At 44.1% G+C, this 15,755-nt stretch overlaps 2 protein-coding genes and 1 long non-coding RNA gene across 4 annotated transcripts in view; 1 reads left to right on the forward strand and 2 right to left on the reverse strand.

The window, feature by feature from the left end:
• Window positions 1-8,969, forward strand: part of LOC125612572 — a 38,363-nt gene extending 29,394 nt beyond the window's left edge. The window contains exons 4-5 of one of the 2 annotated variants that reach the window (XR_007343000.1): window positions 3,441-3,503; window positions 5,356-8,969. This is a non-coding gene — a long non-coding RNA (uncharacterized LOC125612572). Of the gene's footprint in view, window positions 1-3,440; window positions 3,504-3,870; window positions 4,168-5,355 lie in introns of those variants that run through there. The other variant, XR_007342999.1, reaches the window with a different exon arrangement.
• LOC107151720 (vomeronasal type-1 receptor 4-like) lies at window positions 2,019-3,430 on the reverse strand. Its single transcript, XM_015497100.2, has one exon. It carries the CDS (start codon window positions 3,183-3,185, stop codon window positions 2,271-2,273), a length of 915 nt encoding a protein of 304 aa, XP_015352586.1. The 5' UTR covers window positions 3,186-3,430; the 3' UTR covers window positions 2,019-2,270.
• Window positions 8,970-14,091: 5,122 nt separating the features above from the next.
• LOC107151577 (vomeronasal type-1 receptor 4-like) lies at window positions 14,092-15,036 on the reverse strand. Its single transcript, XM_015496978.1, has one exon. It carries the CDS (start codon window positions 15,034-15,036, stop codon window positions 14,092-14,094), a length of 945 nt encoding a protein of 314 aa, XP_015352464.1.
• Window positions 15,037-15,755: the final 719 nt, after the last annotated feature.

Here is a 15,755-nt window from a genome sequence, read left to right on the forward strand (position 1 = left end):
ACATGATGCCCTGTGCCCCAAGGGCTGGACAGGAGAACAGGACTTGTTTGCCCAACTGGAATTCGATCTAGCTCTGGTACCATCCCTTCTCTATGCCCCTAGTTTTGTAAATAGAAATGTTCACTCTATACCTTTATATATTGGATACTTGTAAATCGCTTTTATTTTTACAGGCGCTCACAATGTGACATTACTTTGAGCTGTAAGGGTCCGGCGAAGCGTCGGAGGAAGAGACTACCAAGAGACTGACTCATGCAATTGCAGAAGGGGATTTATTGGGGATCCATTCCAGCGCGCTGGGGCTCCGTGCTCATTCAAGAAGGGAGAGCAGCCCAGAGCCCCAAGCAGGGGCTGAGCACTGCTTAAGTACACTTTTGGGGGAGGGCGGGGACTTTACATACATCACAGTCTCCTTTAACAAATCATCATACACCGCGGGAAAATCAAACAACAACTCCTAAACATGATTAGTTCATTCTTTGGCGGGAACAGGTCGGGCGGGAGTGATAGGTCAGTTCTAAGGGGGGAGGTACATTCAAACTGATTGGTTCAGGCCCTGCGATGTCTACGTGCAAGGTCACACAGAGTCCTAGGTTATCAAACAACCAGGCGATCAGGGGAAATGTTTACTGGGCGGTTCCAAGTATTGTCTTAACATCTACAGGAATTTCAGGTTTTGCGTGTAGCCTAGGAACTTAACAATATCTGGTCCTTTACATTTTAACTCAGGCCTTGCTGCTTAGAAACTTTACAATGCCCGGTCTTTTACATTTTAACTTCAATATCTTTTACCCTTACAGAGCCTCAGAGAAGACTTTGCACTTGAACTGTGAGCAATCTTGGAACTGTTGAGACTATGGGGACTCTTGGGAAAGGACTATATGTATTTTGCATGGTCAGATGAGTATGAGCTTTTGGGGGCCAGGCACAGAATCTTATGGTTTGGATGTGAGGTGTCCCCCAAAAGCTCATGTGTGAGACAATGCAAGAAGGTTCAGAGGAGAAATTTTTACTGCTGTTCACCGATGACGAGTCCTTGCTTCCCCAAATGCTGAAGCATAACACCAGAGAAGCATGTTGAGGCAAGTGTAGAGTGGAAAGTGGAGGCTTTATTAAGGACAGCAGAAAAGACTTCCTGCCAGAGGAAGAAGGGGGCCTGAAAGGTGGAAAGGGGAGGTCGTCCCTTTTTTATGACTAAGGTCTTCTTTTAGTCTCCCACGTTCCTGTCCTTTGTTTCCTTCTATCCTGCAGTGATAGAAAGCAGGTGGGAAGGCCAAAAAGTGGGAGACAGGGGGACTGATGGGGCTGGAGGGAGTAATCTGGGCAGGAAGGGCCTGGGGTGGTCTGATTAGCACCTCCCTATTTGCTGGGAGCTGTTTCATTAGTTCCTTAGGATGGGTTCCAGGCCTTGAGGACATTCACATTTCAATTTCCCCAGGTGTTGTTCTGGTTTCCTGGACTCCATTCTCGATAATGGTCTCCATTTTCTTTATCCTACTCGATATTAGACCCGATTTACCTAACTACACTAACTACCCATCTTTAAATCTGGCTTCAAAATGACTAGGTTATAAGAGTTTAACCCAATCAGTGAATTAAGTGACGTGGTGGGGTGTGCCTGCAGGAGGTGAGAATTAGGGGCACAGTGTTGGGGTATGTATATTTGTATCTGGCAAGTGGAAAGCGCTCTCTCTGCTTCCTGATCACCAGGATGGAAGCTGCTTCCCTCTGCCACAGTCTCCCACCATGATGTTCTCTCTAACGTTGTGCCTGAGGATTGGAGCCAGCCTATAGACTAAGACCTCTGAAACAATGAGCCCTCAGATAATCCTGTCCTCCTTGAAAGTGGTTCTGGTCCGGTCCTTTAGTCAAAGTAGCAAAATAGCTCCCTAACACAGATACATAGAAGCAGTTTCTTAGGCCAGCACATTTTATTTTTTCTGTAGCTGTATTTAAAAAAGCCAAAGCAAGCAGATAAATCATTTTAATGTCATATAGAAAATGCACTCACTTTATAAAGAATAATAATTTAAGGATGCAATCAATATGAAAATTGTTGCAGTGATACACACATACACTTACTCAAACTAAGTCTCCTAATTGTGAGAGCACAATAGATTTGTATAGTATATGAATTCAGACTAGTGTCATTTGAAGTGGTCAAGTTAACAAGAAAAAACCTTTTCCCAGAGGAATCATGAGGGACTCTCTTCTTTATAAGCATGGTGGGTCATTTCAGCCATCAAATGCTCTTTGGAAACCTGTAATTCTTATTGTGAAAAGGATGAAGTAAATTGGGAAACAATTTTATTATTTTTCATCAGCAAAAATGGGCAGATGGTTGGGTAGCATGAAGATAAAGCTCCACTCAGCCCTGCCAGCCTTGGGATTTTCTTGTGTGCATAAAAGGAATAAAGAGTCAAATAGTTGTTTGAGAAGTAAAAGACCACGAAGCAACTTACAAGCAGGAGGATGGTGCGGGTGGCTTTGTGTTCAGGAGATGTGTGGGAGGAGACGCAGGAGCTGTGGAGGTGGTGGGCTCTCCTGTGGTGTCTGTAGAGGAGATTCACCATGTACAGGCTGGTGCCAATCATGAGGGACACAAACACCAGGTCATGAATCAAGATGACACTTAGAAATCTCCCTGCGTTTTGGTTTCCAAACTGCCTGGTTTGGCAGTATGGATGAACATAGCCACGACCAACCAGAGTCAAATTTCTAGTGGCTGTTATGGTTTCTATGGTGTGGATGTAGATGAGCATGTTGATGACCCAGAAGAAAAGAAAGAATGGACAAGTCCATGTAGGGAGCTTAAATTTAAGCCACGCCCACTTAGAGTTCCTGGGACTGACAGTGATGGCTTGAAAGGCACTCAGGAGACAGGTGGTGCAGATGGAAACACCCCGCGTCACTCTGTACATATACAGGACTGCTTTGCAACCAACATCGTCCAGAAATTGTCTTACTCCGAAGGATGGCGCTATATGTGGTGTCAATGTGAACGTGATTGTCAAAGTATTGGCCAAGCTGAGGTGGGAAAAAACGGGATATATTAGCCTCTTCACATGATGCTGGACTGAGAAGGTGTGCATGTACAACAGGAAGAGGAACAAGTTGCCTGGGACACAAGTGCACAGCTGAGAGATGAGGAAAACACCGAACATGGTGTCACTTGGGAACATCATCTCGTTATTATGACCTCGCTGTGCTCAGGAAGGAATCCAGGTCTTCATGAATGCTGGGCAGGTGCAGTACATTGAGCTACACCCCCAGCCCAGGAACATTATCCTAATGATGGCTGCGAAGTTTTAATGAGGGAAACTAGGCCCACAATGAAAAATAAATAATTACTCGGAATTATTTTTAACACAAATTTGCATTAATAGTCACTGTTCAGTAGGAGAATAAGATGATGAAGTATCTACTTCTCTGTGTTTCAGGGCCTGGTGAGACCCTTCCAGAGCCTGGATTCCAGGGATTCCTGGGAACAACAGATCACAGAGGTAGGTGACAAAGAAGGTGAAATTCAAGCCACATCACTGAATTCTAGGACACTGAGCAGGGGACCTGGGGCTTGTGTGAAAGACAAATGTACAGGTTATAAGGGACATTTTCTTTAGAGCCCAGGCTGTTTCATCTTCAGCCTGTGTTGCTGTGGTCTCGCTCTGCAGAGCATAATCCCTCTAGGACACAGACTACCTGTGTGCTGATGTCTTGGATTTTCATGACACATACACTTCAGCCAAATAAATGATGGTTAAACACTCATGGGACACAGCGTTTCCCACCTGGGGACTTTTTATCTCCCTCCCTATCCATGGGTCAAACTGTGATGATCTGAGACATCTGTGGTTCTCACACCTTGTGCAGGGCTACTGACATGCAGAAGGTTGAGGCCAGGATTGCTGCTCAGCATCCCACAGTGCTCCACACAAATCCCATAACATGGAATATCCAGCAGAACTGGCTCTCATCATGGTTGATAACCCAGGATAACAAAGGGTCCCTATATCCTGAGGACTACAACATGGATAAATGCTACCCTTTGGTCTGATGTTTGTGTCTGCTTCTTATGGGAACAGAATTACTTTTACAATGGTAGTTGCAGAAGAAATAACATGATGTTTGAATAGGTTGACAATGAAATTAACGAGGATTACATCTCAACTGCACTTCTTGGATTTTCGAGTTTATTTCACTATTTCATTTGCTTGGGGATACTTTCTCCCACTGACCCAGTTGTTCCTTCACCTGAACCATAGTCCTTCATTCCTTCCTGGACCTCTGGTCAATTCCACATGTGTCTCCACACTGAGCAAGTGCATGAGAACATTCACAGGTCATCTCAGGCTGCACTTTCACCACCATCCCTGCTTGGGCATGATCTGTACTTCAATGATCCCACACTTATCCTGTTAAGGGAGCAGCACTCAAATTATTTTCTGAGCTCCCCCCTGTGGAGGAACAGGACTGCAACATGCTCATTTGTGCCTTCCACCTACTATGCAGTTTAAATTTTGTGAGTTTGAATGATTTGAATTTGTGAACTAGTCACAGATTACCATGGCGACCACACTCTCATTATTTAAAATGCATCTTGTCTTTAATCACGTTATGATGATTTCAGGCTCAACCTCAAATGTTTTGATCATTTTATTTTCCCTAGTTTCACTAAGGCATGGCCTCTCTCCCTCCTCACCCTAGCCAGAAATCTTTCTTCTCTCCTTGCTTGGGACATTTGCCATTTCCTCATTTTATCATCCAGATCTATTCACAATATTCCCTTCTATATTGATGTAGTCCACACTCCCTCTGGCCAGGGGCAGGAGGCCAGGGATGACATTCCAGGCGCTCATCCGGACATCTCATACACAAGCTGCATAGTCTGGGTGGATGACTGGGATCAGCCCCACTTACTGAGCAGAGGGAAAGTGAACAATACAACGAATCAGAGAGACTCTCATGATCAACTGTAGTCTAAGCAATGTAATGATTTATAAAAATTGAATAAATTTTTAGAAACTTGCCAACTACCTTTTTTAGAAACATGCCATGCTACCCTTTGTTCTGACGTTTGTGTCTGCTTCTTATGGGAACAGAATTAGTTTCACAATGGTAATTGCAGAGAAAACGATATGATGTTTGATTCTTATGAGTCATGAAGAAACAGAAAATCTGGGTTAATTCAAATGAGTAAGATGGAATCTGTATTTTTAAATTCTACATTGATGATAAATCTGGGACAGGAGTGCTTCAATCTGAGTTTTATCAAACATTTAAAAAATAATACTAATTCTCTCATACATTCAAAAATAATAATAAAGCACAAAGAATTGTTCCAAACTCATTTTGCAGAAATACTGTATCCTGAATCAAAAGCTTGACAAGGACACTATGGGGAAAGAAAATTCCTGCCCAATATCTCTGAAGGACATTGTTGCCAGCAACCTGAAAATTCATAGCAAGCAGAATCTAACAGCACAGTAAAAAGATCATTCACCCTGATGGACTGGGATTTACACCTGGGATGAAGGATGGGTCAGCACACACAAATGAGTAAGTGGGATGCTCACATGAGCAGAATGAAAGGTGAAGACCAGTGATCCTCTCAATGAATGCAGAAACAGCATCCGCAATTGATGTGGAAATAGCATCAATCATGATAAAAACTTTCAAGCAATTAGGCATGGAAGGAATGTACCCAGACATAGTGAAGACCATGAGTGACAAGCCCCCCCAACATCATACTCAATATGACAGGCCAAAGCCTTTTCCTCTAACGAGCACATACTTCTCTCTTCTGTTCAGCTTTGGACTGGAAGTCCTAGCCACAGCAAATAGCAGGAAAAAGAAATGATTAATATTGTAATGATGCACATACTACTGAAATTGAACCATGGATTCAGTGAAATTCCAATGAAAATTCTAACAGCAGTTTTCACAGAGTTGGAAAAACCAGTCCTCAAAGTCACATGGAATATATATCAAAATACTGTTGAGCTGCAAAAATGGTTGGGGTCATCACACTTGGTGATTTCAAATATTATCAAAGGGCTATAGTAATCTAATTGGCACATTAGTGGCATAAAAATAATATCATTAATCACTGAAAGAGAATGAGGATCCTGAAGTTAACCCAAACACATACAGTGACCTAACCTTTGACAGGGCATCGAAAATTCGCAATGATGAAACGATGGCTCTGCAATTGCCCATGAAGGGAACTCTGGATCTTCATATGCAAAAAAGGATGTTGGGCCTTTTCCTATCACCATACAAAGACATCCCTTCAAATAGAATTAAGGATGTACAGGTAAGATTGTCTCCATATAATTTCTTGGATAAAATCTTAACAAAAAACTCTTTGACTTATTTTTTTTTGGATATACCACAAAATTATGGATGACAGAAAAATAAACAAGTAGGACAATTTCAAACTAAAGAGTTACTGAATGACAAGAAAAGAATAAATTGAAAAGGAAGCAGAATCAGAGAAGGTTTCACAAATACTGTATCAGATGCTGGGGGCACATCCATCATGCAACTCAAGAACTAAAGAAAACACGTGACATGAATAGACAGTTATTCTAAACGAGTTCTTTCGATGGCCAAAGGCAAATGAAGTGGTGCTCTACCTCACAGACCATGAGAGAAACGAAAGTCAAAATCACCATGAGATGTAACTTCATCAAATGGCCATTATGATAAAGCAAGAGGAACAAGCAGCAGTGGAGACGGGAATTAAAGCAGACTCCTGGACACTGCTGGTGGGAGTTCAGTGGAACAACCTTGATGGAAATTGGGTGGAGTTGGCTCAAAACTTTGCAACTCCATCAACCATGTGCCCTGGCAATCCCGCCTCAACACACACAGAGGAATTGACATCAGTCTCTCAAAGGTGTCTGCCTCCTGTGTTCACTGCACCATGTTCATAAAACTAAGATATAGATACAACCTGCGTGTCCACCAATGAACACGAGGATGCAATGATTGTGTTGTATGGATGGATACATGACACACACACACACACACACATACACTCAATGAAATAGTATTCCTTCACAAGCAGGAAGAAATGCTCTCAATTATAACAAGATGGATGAACCTGGAACATACTGTATTACTAAGACCAGACAAAAAAGGAAATATTCTATGATCTCACCTGTATGAGACCCCTGAAAATGTTGCACTTAGAGAAAGGGAAAGAGTGAGAGGTGGATGCCAGGAGCTTGAAGCAGGAAACTATGGACATGTTATTGACGGGTACAAACTTTCATGCACTTGAGGAAAATGTTCAGCGTATCCAAGGTAATGTTTGATGAGAAGATGGTATTAAGGTCTGGTGTACTTATGGTTGGCTGAAAAGTGATCTAAAATACTCTCAACTCACAAACACACATACTGATTGGTCAACCATGTTGATTTTGGGGGTCATTTCAGAGCACACAGCAGATGAATAATTCTTTACCTAAATATTTATTGGAAATATTTTAATTAGACCTCAATAAAGTTAAAATAAATCTGTAAAATTAAAATGAATAAAACAGATTAAACTGAAGGCAGATTGCAAGACTGTAAAATACCACATCCCACGTGTGTACTAATAGAGTCACACTGTACATACAAAAGCACATGGATCAAAAGCAACAGCATGGACAAGTCTTGGGCACGAGCTCCTCAGCAGATCCGGGAGGGTCCCAGTCAGAGCAGATGAACTGGCCTGTGGCACCAGCACACGAGCTGAGTAACACCCACCCAGTGAAGGACATATGGGGACTTCCAAGGAACAATGATGATCACAAACTGCACTCGGACTTACCTAAAGGTGTCCCCCTCCATATGTTGGGAAATGTGCTTTAGGGGACAGAACCCCTGGGTATAAAAAGCCCACTGCGTTGAAATGCACCCCTTAAATGGCTGTCCTCAAATACACAAGGCGTCAATATTTATGGTGTAAACACACACATCCTTAGTGGACCACAGTGGGCGGAACACACCAGGTCAGGACACAACAGACCCACAGGTCAATTCACATTCCACCTAACTGCTATAAAAGCACCACCCCCACAGTCACTGTGAGATCCCAGCTTTCTCCCCAGGCACTTGAGAAGCAGGGGGAAATGCACCCAGCAGCCAGCCCTGAAGTGAGGGCCACAAGTGCAAGGGCTCATGTGACATGGCAATCCATCTGGAGTCACAAAAGAGAAACAGGAAAACCCTGATCTTCAGTATGTTCAAAACACAGAGCACCTTTTACTTACCACCTGGTGACTCAAACTCTATTATGCAGAGCACTGTGGATGTGCCTTCCGGAAGTAAACGTGAAGACTGGATGAGAGCCCGTGGAAGAATGATGGCATTAGAACAGGAAGAGCAGAAGGAGCCCTAGAAATGGAGGGAGAGAGAATTTCTGTGAAGGCAGCAGAAAACTATCAAACAACCTCAATAGAAAGGAAAAGCAAAGGCAAACACAGTTCCTTGGACAGACTGCTGCATTTATCCCCTCCTGTGAGACTGTCCCACTGCCCCATGTGAAGGCTCCCCAGTGTCAGGTGTACAGTGTGAGAAAGAGACACTGAGAAACCGCAGACGTGTGTGAAAAGGTGATGTTGGGATGGACTATGTCAGTGAATTCAGAGGTATGAGACTTGAGAAAACCCTAGGAGACTCGACTTACCATAGATTTCAGACCTGCAGGCAGCAGCACAGTGCAGTGCTCCCCAGCATGACATCGAATACTGGGGAAAAAGGGCTTCCTAAGGATTCCCAAGGAATGCTTCAACAGCGAAGGATGCCAACCACCAGATGCAGAAACATCTGCAAACACTTCCTAAGGGCAGGAAAGTGGATTCTCTTAATCACACGGTGAGGGCAGCATAGCCTTCACAACAGAAGGAAATGTAGTTGAAACGTTGATGACAAGAGTGTGTCCTTCCACTTCCAGATGAAAAGCAATCTGCACAAAATCATGGCTGACGTAATCCCACACTGTGCAAAAGGATTCCAGCAACTGAGCCAGTGAGTTGCCCATAAGTGCAAGGAGGCTCAGCATTAGAAAGGTCAGCTGTGTGACCACCCCCAGGAGTAGACTCAAGCAGAAATCTCCTCATCAACCTCAACAGACAAGGAAATCATGGGATTAAATGCCACACATATAAAGTTAAAAGTTTTAGAGATAGGAGTAAAAAGGATTTGTTTATGTGAAAAATATCAATAATGTCAACGATACCCTGTTTGGGGTTAAATGTGGAAAACTTCCCTCTCATATCAGATACCAGTGCAGGCAACCTCTCTCTCTGCTTTTGCCCCTTATGACAGTAGAGGGCTTTATTGTAAATACAGAAGGAATAATTTATAATCACTGTGAAAAAGTCAATATTTTGTTTCTTCATACATGCATCAAATTCTGTGGACAAAATTCTGAAAACAAAGGGCTAAATTATATGAATCATTTGAGAGATGATGAAGTCTGTTGGGAACAGCTCACTATAAAAATCACTTGAGGTCTGTATTCCACCATAAAACTATTATTCAAACACCATTCAAGAATCACACAGTTAAGTTGCATCAAATAAAATGAACCTCCAAATTATTACATGATAAACTTAGGCTATAAATTTTATAAATAAATTTATAAATAAAAATGGGCATATCATGAGAGGAAGGACATTCAGGGGGAAACCAGACATCAAATGCAGTCCTTACCGGGCATGGACTGGGCAGGGGGAATAGAGCCCCGGGCTCCCCTCCTCTCTCCCAGGCCCAGGGCTGCAGGGCCCTGCTCCAGGCAGTCGGCCTCCGTGACACGGTGAGGAGTCTTGGAAAGGCTGCGCCTGGCCCTGTATTTCAGGGGCAGAATGACAGGACCTCTCCTCCCAGGGCACATCACTCACCTGTCCCCTGTTGCCCCAATGACCTTGTTTACTGTGCCTCATTTTGAGGCCAAGGAGGAGCAACGGGTCCTCTCCCAGGGGCACGGGGGATCTCCTGGTGGACTGCCAGGTGGAGTGAGTGCAGTCACTGCCTGAGAACGTGGTTTTCCCAAGACGAATCCAGAAAGTGAACTTCAGCATCCAGGAAGTCATTAAAGACTAGTTTCCACACAGCTGGTGGAAATGACCACAAGCCTGGATCCAAGCTGACCCTGAGCAGGACCCTGAGGACTCAGGAGGCCACTGTGTCTCCTCCGCCCACCGTGGGTTTTACCTTCCTTCAGGCTCCATGCAGCACAGGCTGGTGCAGGGCACAGGGTGAACTGCCACCACAGCACAGGGAGCAGCCATGTGTGGAGAACGCGTGGCCTGTGTGGACCTGTCTCTCCTTTCAGAATTGTGGAGACGTGGGAAGTGCTCCAGAACTGAGCTCTGAAATGTTTCCCATGCAACCTGTGATAGAAGCTCAATAAATGTAGTTAAAGCACATTCCTAACGCGATGAATTGTGAAATAAAGTCAGTGACTCTCAACACCTAAAATACATGCTCCCAAGACTAATGAAATGTCAGTTCTCCTAAGGCCAAAAATCCCCGCATTGCCCATATATCCTTCACCTTCTAAAACCTGTGCAGATTTAAATTTACCAGTACAATCTTTGGGTTGTTATGGTCTTGTGCTTTTGCAGAAGGCATATGCTGCATGAATTCTTCTCAAGTTGACATTTCTATCTTCTACAGGGATTTTCTAATTTCCGGAGCCTAAACTTGAAGTTGCTGGTTACTTTTTTTTCCTGCTGCCCTGCATTCCTTCTATGAGTATGCTAGAAAAAACATTAATTCTATGTAGAAAATACCTAGCATGAAAATGCACAATAGGAAATGAAAAGGAAATCAAAGGGTACAATCCAAAAAAAAAGAAGAAGAAGAATCCACCAAACAAGAAAAGAAGGCAGCAGTAGGGATAATGAGGGTCTAGAAGAGCTGAATGACCCTGAAAGAGCAAAGGGGTAGTAGTCACTCCTTTCCTACCAGGAATTATTTGAAAATTGATAGGATTAAAGTTGCCAATCAAACCCCAAGTTTCCAGAAGCTGGAAAATCCACAGTTCAACTGTGTGCTGCCCAGAGAGCTTCAGCAAACACCAAGGACACAGGTGAATATAATGGAGTGGGAAGGATTTCATGCACATGAGAGCCTAAGGAGGGCGGATTTTCTTTGGCAGAATCAGACAAATAGACATGAAGTCACATGATCACAAGATAGCAGGACATTATGTGTTGATCAAAGGATGAATACTCTGAAGAATGTATAATACCCATCATAAACCTGTGCACACTGAAAAACAGGGAGTAGAGGGGGAACAGGTACAGATATGGAGTTTAGGGCAGAGTTTGCCCTTCCTCTGACACTCTGTGGGTACACGTGCCATCACATGTATCAAAAGCCATGAATGGCTGGCTGGTGCTGAGACCTGTAATCCCAGCTACTCAGAAGCCTGAGTCAGGAGGATTGCAAGTTCAGGGCCCGCCTCAGTAGTTAGGAAAATTCTGCCTCAAAATTGGAAGAGTTGCTGCTCTAGGCCATAGGTACAATGCTCTGGGGTACAATAACCAATACCCCCCCCAAAACACACATAAACACAAAACCAGAGAAGGAACATCATTGAGAGTGAACCCTGTTATGAACTATGGGTTTGGATCATGATGATATGTCAGTCTATGTTCTTCAGTTCCAAGAAGTGTTTCACTATGCTGAGATACTGAGAGAGGGAGGCTGTGCTTCTGGATGAACAGAGGGAAGGGGGGAGGTGACATTCAGTCCTTGTATGAACCTAAAACTGGTCCAGAAAATTAATTTTGCCAAAAAGAAAAGAAACGAAAAGAAAAACCACTAAACTAAACCCTAGATTACAACTCTGCCTCTGTTCTGCCTTGAAAATATGCAGTGAACTTAAGCCTTTTTCAGCAATGTCCCATATCATATCATGCCATAAGAGTGATCAAAATGTTTCAGATTTCAGGTGTTTGGACTGGGGATGCCGAACCTCTGATAGCCTTGAGAAGTCTCAGGTACAGCTCTTGGGACTCTGTGAAATCCATGATCTCAGGTTTAAGCGAAGTGATAGCGGGTACTGTTTAGAGCCCAGTGGTGTACATCTAAGGGGACAGGGGCTGGGAGGGCCCTGCTGGGGCTTCAGTGCTGGGAGCCATTAGCCAAGTAGGTATGACAATTTCCTTGCCAGCGTACCCCATGTTGCTGACATTTTGCAGTGACATTGAATGTAGTTGACCTTGCTCAAGGACCAGGGCGGATTAGGGTGTTCCCGGTTTAACATAATCGGGTTTAGGGCGTTCCCAGTTTAGGTTCCAGGTTTAAGGTTTAAGATTATTCCTGCTGGGAATAGGGCGTATCCTGCTGCCTAAGTTCCCCTTGAGTTCTCACGGGATTCAGACAGTATATTTTGGGAGACAGAAGACCAGTGAAGGTGAATTTGGGCAGAGAACGTGGATTTGGGCAGAGAACTTGGATTTCCCCAGAACGTGATTGTAGACGGCTGGTGTGAGTTCGGGAATAAAGAGTTGCTGTTTGAATCTACAAGCTGTGTGGTGGCTCTGATTGTGTGCCCAGCCAGACTGCGGCATTTGTGCCCAGCCAGACTGCGGCACTTCAGGAAGCTGCTGATGCTGTTTCCTGATTCAGGTGGGGAACCTGAGTGTGTCCACAGTGAAAATTCAGAGAGCAGTAACATTTCAGGACGTGCGTTGCAATTCCTTAGAAGAGACAGAAAAATAACCAGCTGGAGTGTGCTAAACCAGATGGAGTAGAGAAGATGAAGGAGAAGAGAAATTTGAGGTTTCATTCCTCAAGGGGATCATGAAGGGAGGAAGGCAGAGAGGGCTGGGGAGCTTCCAGGAGGCATTTCCGACATGCCAACAAGGAGTGACAATGCCCGGGGACACCCAAGAGCTGTTGGAAGGAATCACTCACTGAGGGACCGTGCTAAGCTGGAGGTAGTTGAACTGCACGTCCACATGGCACTGTGACTGACGCAGCAGAAGGAGGAAGCAGACATTGTGAAAATTGTCTAAAAAATAAGGTTATTCAAAGGAAAAACCTCATTCTGGTGTTAGGAGTCATGTTTGAACCACAGAAAGCTACAGACAGTAAATGGGAGCTATTTCACGAGCGATCAAAGCCCAAGAATCGCATAGCCCAGGGGGAGGATCCTGAGCCACAGTGGTGGAAAAGCAGGCAAGGATCCTCCTAACTATCACCTTGTGACCACCACAGAAAACCTGAGTGAAACCCTGACTGCAATAGAAGAAGAACTTCAGGTAGGGGAGGTGGAAGTGAAGGAAAGGGGTGTGGGACGAAGAGTCTGCAAAGTCCGTGATGACAGCACATGAAAGGGTCTCGGTGCCTCTCATGGAGAATTACTGAGAGAAGATACACGTCAGCCCAGACATGAGAGACTGCATCCATTAGGAAGCCCTCCATCCCAATGTGAGTGGGCGTCACTGTGGAGAGGTTTCTGCAGACGTCAGAGATGCCCCAGGGCGGCTCACTGCAGGCTCAGAGTGAGTCAATCTCTCAAGCCTCCCAGTTCTCCTCCACAGCTCTATTTGTAGAGCTCTCCTCATTTCACAAATATGATCCCTGCACCCTGAAGAGCCTGTGTAGTCCCCTGGGTTATGATGTTTCATGCTCTGAGGACACTGGAGTACGTCCAAGCCCTACAGTTGTGCCTAGAATTTATAAGGTGATCAATCAGCATTGGTGGGATTCACAGCAGTTTCTTAGGCCAGCACACTCTAATAGAAGTAGAATACAAACTCTAAACCTAATTTTGCATTTTCTCATAGATGTATTTTTAAAAGACTAAATGGAAGCATACAAAATAGTTTGAATAGTAGGTGTATTATGTATATACTTTTTTTCAAATATAAATTAAAGCATGTAAACAAAGTGAAAATTATCAGTGTAATCTCTTTACATTGGTTCAAATTGAGCCTTTTAATTCTGAGTGCATTTTAATTTGTAGACTATTGAACTCAACCTGATGCCACTTGAAGTGCTGAAAGGCAATGTGGCCTTTCTTTTCCCCTATAAGTCATTAGGGACTCTGCCCTATTGCAGACTAAATCCTGGGGCATCAGATTAGCCATCAAATGCCCTTTGCGAACCTCTCAATCCCATCACTGAAAAGGATGAAGTGAATTGGGAAACAATTTTATTATTTTTCATCAGCAAAAATGGGCAGATGGTTGGGTAGCATGAAGATAAAACTCCACTGAGCCCCTCTAGGCTTAGGATTTTCTTGTGTGTGTAAATGGAATAAAGTGTCAAACAGTTGTTTGCAAAATAAAAGACCACAAAGCAACCTACAAGCAGGAGGATGGTGTGGGTGGCTTTGTGTTCAGGAGATGTCTGGGAGGAGACATGGGGGCTGTGGAGGTGCTGGGCTCTCCTGTGGTGTCTGTGGAGGAGACTCACCATGTACAGGCTGGTGCAGAGCATGAGGACCACAAATACCAGATCTCGAACCAGTATGACAATAACATATGATGATGAACTGTGTTTTCCAAACGGTCCCGTTTGACAGTATGCATGAACATAGCCATAACCTACCAGAGTGGAATTTCTAATGGCTGTGATGGATCTAATGGCGTGGATGTATATAAGCATGTTGATGATCCAGAAGAAAAGGAACCAGGGACAAATCTGTGTATGGAGCTTAAATTTAAGCCACGCCCACTTAGAGTTCCTGGGACTGACAGTGATGGCTTGAAAGGCACTCAGGAGAGAGGTGGCGCAGATGGAAACACCCCGCGTCACTCTGTACATATACAGGACTGCTTTGCAACCAACATCGTCCAAAAATTGTCTTACTCCGAAGGATGACGCTATATGTGGTGTCAACGTGAACGTGATTGTCAAAGTATTGGCCAAGGTGAGGTGGGAAAAAACAGGATCCATAAGCTTCATGTGACGCTGGACTGAGAAGGTGTGCATGTACAACAGGAAGAGGAACAAGTTCCCCGCGACTCCCACGCACAGCTGCGAGACTAGAAAAACACCAAACATTGTGTCACTTGGGAACATTTTCTCCTTATTATGACCTTGCTGTGCCTGGGACAGAATCCAGGTCTTCATGAATGCTGGGCAGGTGCAGAGAATTGAGTTACACCAGCCCAGGAACATTATCTTAATGATGGCTTAGAAGATTTTATTGAGGGAAATAAGGCCCCAAATGGAAAATAATTATTTAGAATTATTTTTAAGACATAGATTTGCAATAGTATTAGGTTTCAGGAGGAGAAGATGATGGAATGTGCAGTTCTCTGTGTTTCAGGGCCTGGTGAGACACTTCCAGAACCTGGATTCAGGGATTCCTGGGAACAACAGATCACAGCAGGAGGTGGACAAAGAAGGTGGAAATCAAGGCACATCAAGCATTTAGGACACTGAGCAGGGGACAGGTGGCCTGTGTGAAAGACAAATGTGCAGGTTATAAGGCACATTTTCCTCTGAGCCCCAGGCTATGTTTTATCTTCAACCTACATTTCTGTACTCTCAACGCTCTAAAGAGCATGATCCTTAAAACAGGCAGACTACCCTGTGCATTTGTGTCTTGGATTTTCATGACACACCCTCTTCTGCCAAGTCGATAACTGTTATAAACTCATCAGACACAGTGTTTTTAACCTCCCTTCGTACCCATGGGTCTAACTGCAATGATGTGACATTTATGGTGCTCACATCTTGAGCCGGGCTACTGAAATGCAGAAGGCCGAGGCCAAGATTGCTGCTCAATATTCCCC

This window comes from Marmota marmota, unplaced genomic scaffold (genome assembly GCF_001458135.2).
Source record: "Marmota marmota marmota unplaced genomic scaffold, marMar, whole genome shotgun sequence".
NCBI lineage: Eukaryota > Metazoa > Chordata > Mammalia > Rodentia > Sciuridae > Marmota > Marmota marmota.